Below are 12142 nucleotides of genomic sequence, written 5' to 3' on the forward strand. Positions count from 1 at the left end.
GGTCATGATCTTATGCTTCCTGAATTCAAGCCCAGCCTCAGGCTCTGTACTGACAGCTCAGAGCCTGGAGTCTGCTTTGAATTTTCTGTCTGCCTCTCTTTCTGCCCCTCCCCTGCTTGTGCTCTCTCTCTCTCTCTTTCTCTCTCAAAAAGAAGCATTAATTTCTTTAAAAAATAAAACACCACAAATACCAAAAAGAAATTCACAAATACTATTCCCTTTAATGTAGGGAGTATGGTAGATCTGAGCCTGCAGGTGAATCATTACTTTTGGTAAAATATGTAGAATATAACAGAAACAAATCCCTCATTGAAAAAGCCAAACAAGTTTAAAAATCAAAACATACAATATGAATGAATTTTTATTCACAACATGTAGAACATTCTTTGTGTTAACATATGTGCTCATGTACAAAACAATTACATCTACCTATTAGCATTTTCAATTAAATTATGATCTACGTTTTAATTGACTAGAAAAGCCAGAAGTCATTCAACTCCTGAAAAATGTGTTCTTATTAAAACTTAAACTGGAAAAAATATAATGCTTCAGTGGTTTTATTTAGCCTTTGTATACCTAAAATTATTATCAGAGTTTATATATTTAATATTATGCTTTATAGATTATTTAAATAGGCAAATATTTCTTTTTAAGAAAAGCTTTCATCTCCACAAGGTAGAATATATTCCTTTAATTGTTAAGGTAGTTGTTTTGAATAAACTCGGGAATTGCTAACAAGGCATGCAAATCTTTACTTTAACTCCTTTATATTATGTCATTTTATAACAAAAAAGAGAAGGAATATCTTTAAACTATGATTTTAAAGACTATTATAGGAAAGCACATTATCTAATTGCCAGATAAAATAATTCAGCACTATGATACATTGCTTTGATAGATCTTAAACCAAGCAGCATTACGGTTTACATTTTGAAACTTTATTCTTCAAAGCATCATAATTATTTTCAAACCTCATCAAATTGAGAAAATATGTTGTTTCTTTATATTTCTTTATTGTTAATTTAACACCTAAGAATTGTTTGCCTTGCTGTTATTTAGGCCACTATTCCTGTAAAACACAGATAATCCTCCAAATGATTTATATTGTTCTAAGATGCAGCTATAATTTTAGGTCTATTAAACTTGGATTATAAATATCAAACTGTGGTAAATCATTTACTGAGCTTGTTTAATACATAATTCCAGTTGGATTAAATAATTCTTCAACCTCAAGGGTAAAGAATTGGCAGATGTACTGGAAGATGGTTTTTTTTAGAAAAGAAAGAGAGAGAGAATCCTTACTTCTATTGAAATTCAATGTATATCCTCATGCTTACTGCAGATTTCTGGCGAATGCTAGTTATCAAGAAGCCTAAGTATTTGTGCTTGGTATAGTGGTCACAGTACAGTTTTTGAGAGGACCAGGAGAAGTGCTGGGGCAAGGGAAAGGATGAAATGGGAAAACCCACTGCATTTCTGTTAGATGGAGAAATCATCCCCACAGCAGACAGAATTCCGAGAAATGCATATCCCCCCCCCTCAAATTATCTGCAGTGCAGTTAAAGAGTTATAGTTTTGTCTCTTCTTTCCAAACATGGATATTATAAGTAAAATTGGTGGGAAGAGTAAAGGGCAGGTATTAAATTATAATTGTTTGGTTTTGTTCCACCATACCATCTATAATTCTAAGTAATCAAAATCAACTAGTTCTCTAAAGTCACAAAGTATTACGGTACAAATCTGGTACTATTATTATTAATTTTTAAATCAAGGGCAATCTTCAAATCAAAGACAAAAAATAGTGTTTTGTACTCCGAGGGGAACAAAGACCGATGTGTCATATGAAATGAAATTAATGGTTTTAAAACATGATTCACAGCAGTAGAAACTTTGAATCTCCTAATATTTCTATTAGAAGGGAACCTCTGGCTATAGCATGCTTTTTTCTACTTTGTCTAGTTTAGAGAATATGCAGTAATTATAACATACTGGATGCAAAATGATGTTAAGTATTTAGAAAACGTTTAATATGATTGGTACTGAAAATAGAATTTATTATTGCATTCCTGAGTTCTCAAACACCATCCTAATTTGTTGAGCTAAAACAAGTGAATAAAGTACTAGGATTTTAGTAGTAGGAACCTGCATGTGTTTATCTTCTCTTTTTAAAGAATAAGGTATTATACATCTTAACTCCAAATCATGTGGTGAAATCCTTGGGTGATTCTTTGATCTTTGACTTCATAAGCTGAGGAATGGACAAGAACTGGGAAAACTAGGAAAGGAATCTGTTCAAATCACTGGCTGGTTAATTCAGATGGGCCCTGTTTTCTATCTAAACTATTAAAGAAAACTATTCTCTCTTGTTCTTCTTCCCTGTCTTACCACATTTCCAGCAACAAAACAGGCAACATTTTGTGACCAGGAATATAGTAGTAGCCACACAGGCCAGCAGGAACCCAATCACATCCAACGAGTGGTACTGGACCCAGGTGAGGTCATGGGAGGTTGGCCGAAGGTGTTTGGCTCCTTTGTGGCGCATGACAAACTCAATCCAGAAGACTGCTCGATCCAAGGGCTTTGTAGGCTGATCATGGTGAATTCTTGATAACCTCATAGCGTTCTCTTTATAGCTAAAGATTGGATACATAGATAGCAATTTGAAAAAATTCATTAAGAACATGAGATACCTAAAATTATGTTTCTATCATTAAAAGGATATTACATAATTATATAAGAAATTGTCATAAATGATATCGAGTACAGAATGCCTATGACAATTTATTTCCTCTTGAGAGATTACTAGATACGTTGGCCCTATCAGCTGAATTGTTTGTAGTTTAAGTAATAATTGGAAGTAAGGGAGAAAAGACTTGCTAATTGGAAATACCATTAAAAAGTTTAGAAATAGAAATGTAGAGGGACACCTGGTTGGCTCAGTGGGTTAAGCCTCTGGCTCCTGGTTTTGGCTCTGGTCATGATCTCACGGTTTGTGAGTTCAACCCTGAATGGGGCTCCTTGCTGACAGTGTGGAGCCTGCTTGGATTCTCTCTCCCTCCCTCTCTCTGCCCCTCCCCTATTCATGTGCACTCACGAGCTATCTCTCACTCTCTCAAAATAAATGAAACTTAAAAAAAAAAAAGAAATATAGAATATGTAGGTTGAGAATACAGACTTTTGATCTCATTTGCTAAGCAAGGTATTAGGAATGAGCTAGTGATAGGAAGCAGTATTGAGGGGCAGGCCAATGATAAGGGGCCCCCTCTCCCCCTGCCTGAGTTTGAGCTGGAGTGTTAGTGGGATGATGCAAGCAAAATGAATCTGTGTTCCTTTTCCTCTTGGGATGTTATTTTCAGTTTGTTGTTGTTGTTGTTGTTCTGACGTGTTGCTAAAATTTGTTAAGTGGACTCTAGTTCTTTTCTGGAGCTGTTTTCTTTCCTGGAGGGCTCTATAAGGTTGACCTTTGCCAGGCAACAGAGAGGCTAGGGTCTTCTATCTTGCTGTTTGGATCTCTCAATTGTATTGCATCTTCTTTCTCTTGTTTTAAGTTAGTATATACCAATATAGGATTTAAAGAAAAATTTTAATGTTTATTTATTTTTGAGAGAGACAGACAGAATGCGAATGTGGGAAGGGCAGAGAGAGAGGGAGCCACAGAATCTGAAGCAGGCTCCAGGCTCTGAGCTGTCAGCACAGAGCCGAACACAGGGCTCAAACTCACAAACTGTGAGATCATGACCTGCGCTGAAGTCAAGACGCTTGACTTACTGAGCTACCCAGGCACCCCAATATAGAATTTTTTTTAATTTTTTTTTCAACGTTTATTTATTTTTGGGACAGAGAGAGACAGAGCATGAATGGGGGAGGGGCAGAGAGAGAGGGAGACAGAGAATCGGAAACAGGCTCCAGGCTCTGAGCCATCAGCCCAGAGCCTGACGCGGGGCTCGAACTCACGGACCGCGAGATCGTGACCTGGCTGAAGTCGGGCGCTTAACCGACTGCGCCACCCAGGCGCCCCTAGAATTTTTTTAATCAAAAAGTAGCATGATCCAATTTTTATAAAATTATTTCTTTTTCTTCCCTATTTATAGATTAGCAAAAGGAAATATCTGAAGTAATATTTCTCTACTGCTAACTAGTTATATCTGCATCAGGAAAGTTATTTTTTATTTTTATTTCTCTATTTTTTTGTTATATTGCCTAATTCTTTATACTGGTAATATTTGCAATTTTTAAGAAATAAACAATAAAATTGTTAGGAAAAAATAAAGATCTGCATCTCTTCAACAATAACTTATTTTCTTTAAATAAACAGTATTTCTTTGAGGTTGTAATCTATTACCTATTAACAGTAGGTGAATCAAAGGGCCTACATAAAATTTGAGGAGTATAAAACAATTGAATCTGATACTAGTTATTTGCTGTTGATTACCTAAAAGTGTCAGCTTAGGGCACCTGGGTGACTCAGTCATTAAGCATGGGACTTCGGCTTAGGTCATGATCTCACGGTAAGTTTGAGTCCCACATCCAGTGAGCTCCAGCCCCACTTTTGGTGAACACGAGCCCTGTTTCAGGTGAGCCCTGCTTCTCTCTCTCTCTCTCTGTCTCTCTCTCACCCCCTCCTTTCTCTCCCTCTTTCCTTCCTGAGATTCTCTCTCTCCCTGCCCCCTGCTCACTTGCACCCTCTCTCCATCTCAAAAAAGTGTCAGTTTAAAAATTGAATGAAACAATTTACTCCTTTTAAAACACCAGATGCTTCTCAGGAAAGAATATATTCTATACTCACGAAGGGTTGTTAATAACTGCCTTCAAAGCATTAAGTAGATCGGAACTTGTCATTGTATGTAAGTCTACTTTAAGAGCTGCCCCTTTGGCTTTCATACGAGCAATATTATCATACTGATCACCAAATATGGGAATTCCCACCATAGGGACCCCATGGTAAATAGCTTCATAGATCCCATTGGTTCCACAGTGAGTGATAAAAGCTCTGGTCTTGGGATGACCTAAGAGGAAAAAACATATCATTATTCAAAGTTGTGAGAGTTTCAGAAACAGAAAATCGTGACACCTATAAACCATTGATTCAATTAGGTAACATATACTTAAATTCAAGTTAGTTAACATGCCATGTAGTATTGGTTTCAGGAGTAGAATCCAGTGATTCATCACTTTCATATAAAACCCAGTGCTCATCCCACAAGCATCCTCCTTAATGCCCATCACTCATTTAGCCCCCTCCCTCCCTCCCTCCCTCCCTCCCTCCAGGAACCCTCAGTTTGTTCCATTTTTTTATGGTTATTTATTTTTGAGAGAGAGAGAGAGAGAGAAAGAGAGAGCATGAGCTGGGGAGGGACAGAGAGAGAGGGAAACACAGGATCCAAAGAAGGCTCCAGGCTCCAAGCTGTCAGCACAGACCCCTTACATGGGGCTTGAACTCACCAAGCGTGAGAACATGACCTGAGCCAAAGTCGGATGCTTAACTGACTGAACCACCTAGGCACCCATTCTATGTCTTTAAAAGTCTCTTATGATTTAGGCAGCATCTTCTACACAATTCTGTGCCATGAGACTATATATAAATTCCTATAAGATCTAAAGAAAGCAGCAATTCGTTATTCCAGGCTAAGCAGCAATTACTTACTCTAGCAAGTAAGTCATTTCACAAACCTCTAAGAAGGTCTGTGTGGACTTTAAATGATGGAGAGTAGTTGCCAGTTGGACAAATTGGGGTGAGGAATTAATAAAAAAAAAGGATGGAGGGATTTAAAAAATGAAATTCTTGTATGGATAAGGGAAGGAGTGGTGGGAGGTACAGGGTTTCAGTGGGAGAATGTTGGCATAACAGTCTAGGAAGATAAATTAGGGAAAGTTCATGAAGCACTCTGTTTAATAAAATGGGATTTTACATTTGATTTTATAGTAGTATAGAGACATTTATAATATTAGAGATGGTGAATAGGATTCTCACTTTTTTTTTTTTTCAAACAGAGGAGGAAAGAAGAGAGGTGGGAGTAAGTGGATATAGAGAACCAGGAGGCTGCTGCAGTATTTTATGCAAGAGTTAATGAGAGCCTGATCTAAAAGTGTGTTGACTCTGACTCTGAGGAGTCATAAATGGGAGAATTATATTTTGATTGTAATTTAGAGCTCGGGAAAGATTTGCTCCTTGACCAAACTCTAGTCAAATTTCTTTGAACTCTCTTCTCAACTAGGCTCTGATTTTGGAGCTTCTGAATTTCTCTCTGCATTGCCCAATTTTAGCAAGAATCCTACTAAATCAGTTTAGCTAGACTCCCCCAGTTTGGTATCTGATCACCCATATTTATATCTGATTTGTTTCCTCATCCTTCACTTTCCCCAGGTGGTGTCTGATGACCCTGGTCTGTTTTCAGCAAGAATCTGCTTAGGTTGGTGTAGCCAGAATCCCTCCCTTGCCCTGATGTTTCCTCTTAGTATTTTTCTACCCAGTGACCCCCACTCTGCTCCTTGGCTATAAGATCCCCACTTTGTTTTATTGTATTCAGAGTTGACTCCAGTCTCTCTGCTTCACTGCAAAAGTCCATGAACTAGTATCTATATTCATCATAATGGTCTTGAATAAAGTGTGCCTCACAGTTTTTAACAAGTATCATGAAGAATTTTTTCTTTAACAAGTTCCAGAAGAAATGCGAAGAAGAAATTAAGGAGTTTTTTGCTTGTTTTTAACACAAATTTGTTGGATTGATCCGTTACTAAATTATCATTCAGAGGATCCCTCATTCAGCTCTGTTGAGTTTTGCTTCTCTTTGGTCTTACCAAGAAGATCATTCTGGGGAATCCATTCATATAGCCGGGTATTGGGTCCTAACGTGTCTGGTTTCTTTCCTGTGTATCTCCACAGAACCTGTTAAAATAAATACCTTTAATCTATTAGAAGATTTTCAGAAGCACATCCTTTCAAAATGAGACACTTACTCAGAATTAGCCTAGTTCAATGCCTCCCTGTAACAAATGAACAAAATAAGGCCTTAAATGATTAAGTAATGAACGTTTAAAGCACTGAAACGGCAACTATGTTTTCAAATGCTTGCAATAATCCTAATAGACTGTCATCATCAGGGCCATTCTCAGTAGGTGAAGAAACAAAAACAGACAATCTGTATATGGAATAACTACATATTGGTGTTATTAGGCCTTTGTGGTTAAGGGAATTTTTTTAAACAATGTTTCCAGAGGCAAAGGAGAAGGATGTTACATTCCCTTTAGGAATTTGTAAGTGTTTTGAACTTTTGTTATACACTTGACAGTGACATAGAAGCAAATATTGTTGGGGTGCCTGGGTGGCTTAGTTGGCTAACCGTCTGACATCAGCTCAGGTCATGATCTCATGGTTCGTGAGACTGAGCCCCACGTTGGGCTCTGTGCTGACAGCTTGGAGCCTGGGGCCTTCTTCGGATCCTGTGCTTCCCTTTCTCTCTCTGCCCCTCCTCTGCTTGTGCTCTCTCTCTCTCAAAAATAAATAAATAAAACATTTTTTAAAAAAGAAGCAATGTCTTTTTTATTGTGGTCGAATATATGTAATGATATTTAGCATTTTAATGTATTATAAGTATATAATACAGTGGCATTAAATACATTCACAATATTGTAGAACCATTACTACTATTTTTAACTCAAATGTGTCTGTCCATCATCTCCAACATGAACTCTGTATCATTAAACAATTAACTCCCTATTCCTCCCACTTGGCAGACTTTGGTTACCTTTATTCTACTTTCTGTCTCTATGAATTTGACTGCTCTAGGTACCTCATCTAAGTGTAGTCATACAGTATTTGTCTTTTTCTGACTGCCTTATTTCACTTAGCATTATGTCCTCAAGGTTCATTCATGTTATATCATATCAGAATTTCCTTCCTTTTTAAGGCTGAATAATACTCCATTGTGTGTATATACCACATTTTGTTTATCCATTTATTTGGTGGTTGTGAATAATGCTGCTATGACCATTGGTGTACAAATATCTCGTTGAGTCCCTGATTTCATTTGTTTGGGGTTTTTTTTTGGATATGTAGGTAGGATTGTAAACACTGGGTCATATGAGAGTTTTATGTTTAATTCTTTGAAAAACAAAACTGTTTTTCATAGCTACTACATTATTTTGCACTCCTACCAACAATGTGCAAGAGTTCCAATTTCTCCACATTTTCACTAACACTTGTTATTTCCCAATTTTTAAATAATAGCTATACTAATGGATTTGAAGTGTTATATCTTTTGTGCTTTTGATTGCAATTTCCTTAATGATTAATGATGTTGAGCACCTTTTCATGTACTTATTGGCCATTGTATATATTCTTTGGAGAAATATCTGTTCAAGTCCTTTTCCATTTTTGAATTGGGTTTTTGTTGTTGAGTTTTAGGTGTCCTTTATGTATTGTAGACATTAATCCCTTATCAGATACATGATTTACAAAGCTTTTCTCCAAATCTGTATGTTGTGTTACTTTCTTGGTAGTATCTTTTGATGCACAAAAGTTCTTAATTTGATGAAGTCCATTTTCTTCTTTTGTTGCCTATGCCTCTGGTGTCATATCTGTGAAATCAAAGCCAAATCCAATGTGATGAAGTGTTCCTCCAATATTGTCTTCTATAAGTTTTATAGTTTTTCTTCTAAAGTTTAGGTTTCTGATCCATTTTGAGTTAGTTTTTGTATACGGTGTAAGATAGGGTTTTAACTTCCTTCTTTGGCATGTAGATATCAGGATTTTACCAGCACTTTTTCAGAGACTCTCCTTTCCCCACTGGTCTTGTACCTTTGTTGAAAATCAACTGATCATATATGTGAGGGTTAACTTTTATTCTGTCTTTCATGCCACTGGTTTATATGTCTCTTCTGCCAGTTCCACATTGTTTAATTTACTGTGGTTTTATAGTAAATTTCAAATTTCAGAGTTGAAAAATGGGAGTCCTCTAACTTTATCCTTTTTCATAGATTGTTTTGTCAATTTATGGCTCTTGCAGTTCTATATGAAATTGAGGATTGGATTTTCATTTGTACAAAAAAGTCTGTGAGAATTTTGATAGGCATTGCATTAAATCTGTACATTGCTTTCGATCATGTTGACAACTTAACCATGTTAAGTTTTTCTATCCATGCACATGGTATGACTTTACTTATTTAGATATTCTCTGGTTTCTTGAAGAAATGATGTTTTGTTGTTTTCAACATACAAATATTTCACCTCCTTGGTTAGATTTATTCCTAAGTATTTGATTTGTTTGGTTGCTCTTGGGAATGGAATTGTTTTCTTAATTTTATGCTCAGATTGTTCAAATATGTGTGTATAAACACAGCTGATTTTTGTGTATTGATTCCACAATTTTGTTGAGTTTGATTATTAGCTCTATTAGCTCTTTGTGGATTTTTGGGGATTTTCTATGTATAGGATGATGTCCTCTGCAAATAAACATTATTTTACTCTTTTGTTCCAATTTGGATGCTTTTTCATTTCTTTTTCTAGTGTAATATGCCCAGACCATAACTTCTGGTACAATGCTAAATAGCAGCAATGAGATTAGGCATCCTTGTATTGTTCTTGATTTTAGGGAGAAAACTTTTAGTTTCTGCCATTAAGTGTGATGTTAGCTATGGGTTTTCGGAGTTTACTCTTTATCATATATTGAGGAATTTACCCTCTATTCCTAGATTTTTGAGATTTTTTTATTATTAAAGAATGTTGCATTTTATCAAATTCCATTTTTGGGTAAGTTGAAATAATCATGTGATTTTTTTTTCCTTCATAAATATTAATGTGATGTATTGCACTGATTAATTTATTTCGGCTGAACTACTCTGGCATTCCTGGGATAAATCCCATTTATGGTGAAACACCTTTCAATATTATAGTGGATATCATTTTTTTAAATAATTAATTTTTTTCTAGTGGATTTTATTTGCAAATATTTTATTGAGTATTTTTACATCTATATTTACAAGGGATCTTGGTCTGTAATTTTATTTTCTTTTACTGTCTTTATCTGGTTTTTGTATAAGGGCAGATTTGGCCTCAGAACCATTTAGGAAGTGATCCCTCCTCTTCAATTTTTTTGAAGAATTTGAAAAGTATTAGTTTATTTAATTATTTCTTAACTGTTTGGTAGTATTTACCAGTGAAGCTATATGTCCAGGACCTTTTGTCATTGAGAGGTTTTTGATTACCAATTCAATGTTTTGAGTTGGTATAGGTTTGTTGAAATATTTGTTTCTTTTTTAAAGTAAATTGTGTTTTTCAAGGAATTTATCCATTTCTTTTAGGTTGTCTAATTAGTTGATGTACAATTGTTCCTAATAAGCTCTTATAATCCTTTTTATCTCTGTGAAGTCAGTAATCTGCCCAGGTTCATTTCTGATATTAATTATTTGCATCTTCTTTTTCTTTTTTTTAATTCCCCTTTGCCAGCCTGGCTAGAAGTTTCAGAAATTTGTTGATATTTTCAAAGAACCAACTTTTGGTTTCATTGATTTTCTTTATTATTTTTCTATTCTGTCTTATTTCTGCTCTAATGTTATTTCATTCCTTCTGGTACCTTTGGGTTTAGTTAGCTTTCTTTTTAGGTGTTCTTTTTAGGTGGTTCTTTAAGGTGTAAAATTAGGTGTTGACTTTAGATCTTGCCTCTTTTTCAATGTAGACATTTATAGCTATAAACTTTCCTCTGAGCACTGCTTTCATTGCATCTCATAAATTTTGGTGTATTGTCTTCATTCATTTTCAAAGTATTTGTAATTACTCTTGTGATTTATTTTCTGGCTTATAAGTTGTAAAGTACAATAGGATACGTTAACTCTGCTCCTTCATAGCTACATCCCCCACTCTCTGTTCCTGATGACACAAGATACACATTTATACATTATGTTTATAAAAATAGATTAGATTAATAATGGCTATTTATGCATTTTAAAAAAATCTTTGAGAAGGTTTTAAAAAGTAGAATACAATTAAATTTTTGAGAAGATTTTAAAAAGAGGAATACAGTGGCACAAAAACAGACACTCAGATCAATGGAACAGAATACATAACACAGAACTGGACCCACAAACGTATGGCCAACTAATCTTTGACAAAGCAGGAAAGAATACACAATGGAACAAAGACGGTCTCTTCAGCAAATGGTGCTGGGAAAACTGGATGGCGACATGCAAAAAAATGAACTTGGACTGCTTTCTTACACCATACAGAAATATAAACTTAAAATGGATGAAAGACCTAAATGTGACAGGAAGCCATCAAAATCCTCAAGAAGAAAGCAGGCAAAAACCTCTTTGACCTTGGCCACAGCAACTTCTTACTCAACACATCGTCTCCCGAGGCAAGGGAAACAAAAGCAAAAATGAACTATTGGTACCTCATCAAAATAAAAAGCTTATGCACAGGGAAGGAAACAATCATCAAAACTAAAAGGCAACCGACCAGAATCAGAGAAGATATTTGCAAACGACATATCAGATAAAGGGTTAGTATCCAAAATCTATAAAGAACTGATCAAACTCAACACCCAAAAAACAAATAATCCAGTGAAGAAATGGGCAAAAGACATGAATAGACACTTCTCCACAGAAGACATCCAGATGGCCAACAGACACATGAACAAATGCTCCACATCATTCACCATCAGGGAAATACAAATCAAAACCACAATGAGATACCACCTCACACCAGTCAGAATGGCTAACATTAATAACTCAGGCAACAACAGATGTTGGCAAGGATGCGGAGAAACAGGATCTCTTTTGCATTGTTGGTAGGAATGCAAACTGGTGCAGCCACTCTGGAAAACAGTGTGGAGGTTCCTCAAAAAACTAAAAATAGAACTACCCTATGACTCAGCAATTGCACTACTAGGCATTTATCCAAGGGATACAGGTGTGCTGTTTCAAAGGGACATATGCACCCCAATGTTCATAGCAGCACTATCAACAATAGCCAAAGTATGCAAAGAGCCCAAATGTCCATCAATGGATGAATGGATAAAGAAGAGGTGGTATATATATACAATGGAGTATTATTTGGCAATCAAAAATAATGAAATATTGCCATCTGCAACTATGTGGGTGGAACTAGAGGGTATTGTGCTAAGCGAATTTAGTTGGTCAGAGAAAG

The 12142-nt window shown here is 35.8% G+C and overlaps 1 protein-coding gene across 3 annotated transcripts in view; it reads right to left on the reverse strand.

Moving 5' to 3' along the window:
* Positions 1-201: 201 nt before the first annotated feature.
* The window catches only part of LOC122478837 (UDP-glucuronosyltransferase 2A1-like), a 28633-nt gene continuing 16692 nt past the window's right edge, over positions 202-12142 (reverse strand). For 2 of the 3 annotated variants that reach the window (XM_043572546.1, XM_043572548.1), the window contains exons 4-6: positions 6799-6886; positions 4787-5006; positions 202-2633 (exon numbers count right to left, since the gene is read on the reverse strand). In XM_043572546.1, coding sequence (XP_043428481.1) covers positions 2354-2633; positions 4787-5006; positions 6799-6886 — 588 coding nt within the window. In that variant the 3' untranslated portion in view covers positions 202-2353. The remainder of the gene's footprint in view (positions 2634-4786; positions 5007-6798; positions 6887-12142) is intronic. The other variant, XM_043572547.1, reaches the window with a different exon arrangement.

Source organism: Prionailurus bengalensis, chromosome B1 (genome assembly GCF_016509475.1).
Source record: "Prionailurus bengalensis isolate Pbe53 chromosome B1, Fcat_Pben_1.1_paternal_pri, whole genome shotgun sequence".
Lineage (NCBI taxonomy): Eukaryota > Metazoa > Chordata > Mammalia > Carnivora > Felidae > Prionailurus > Prionailurus bengalensis.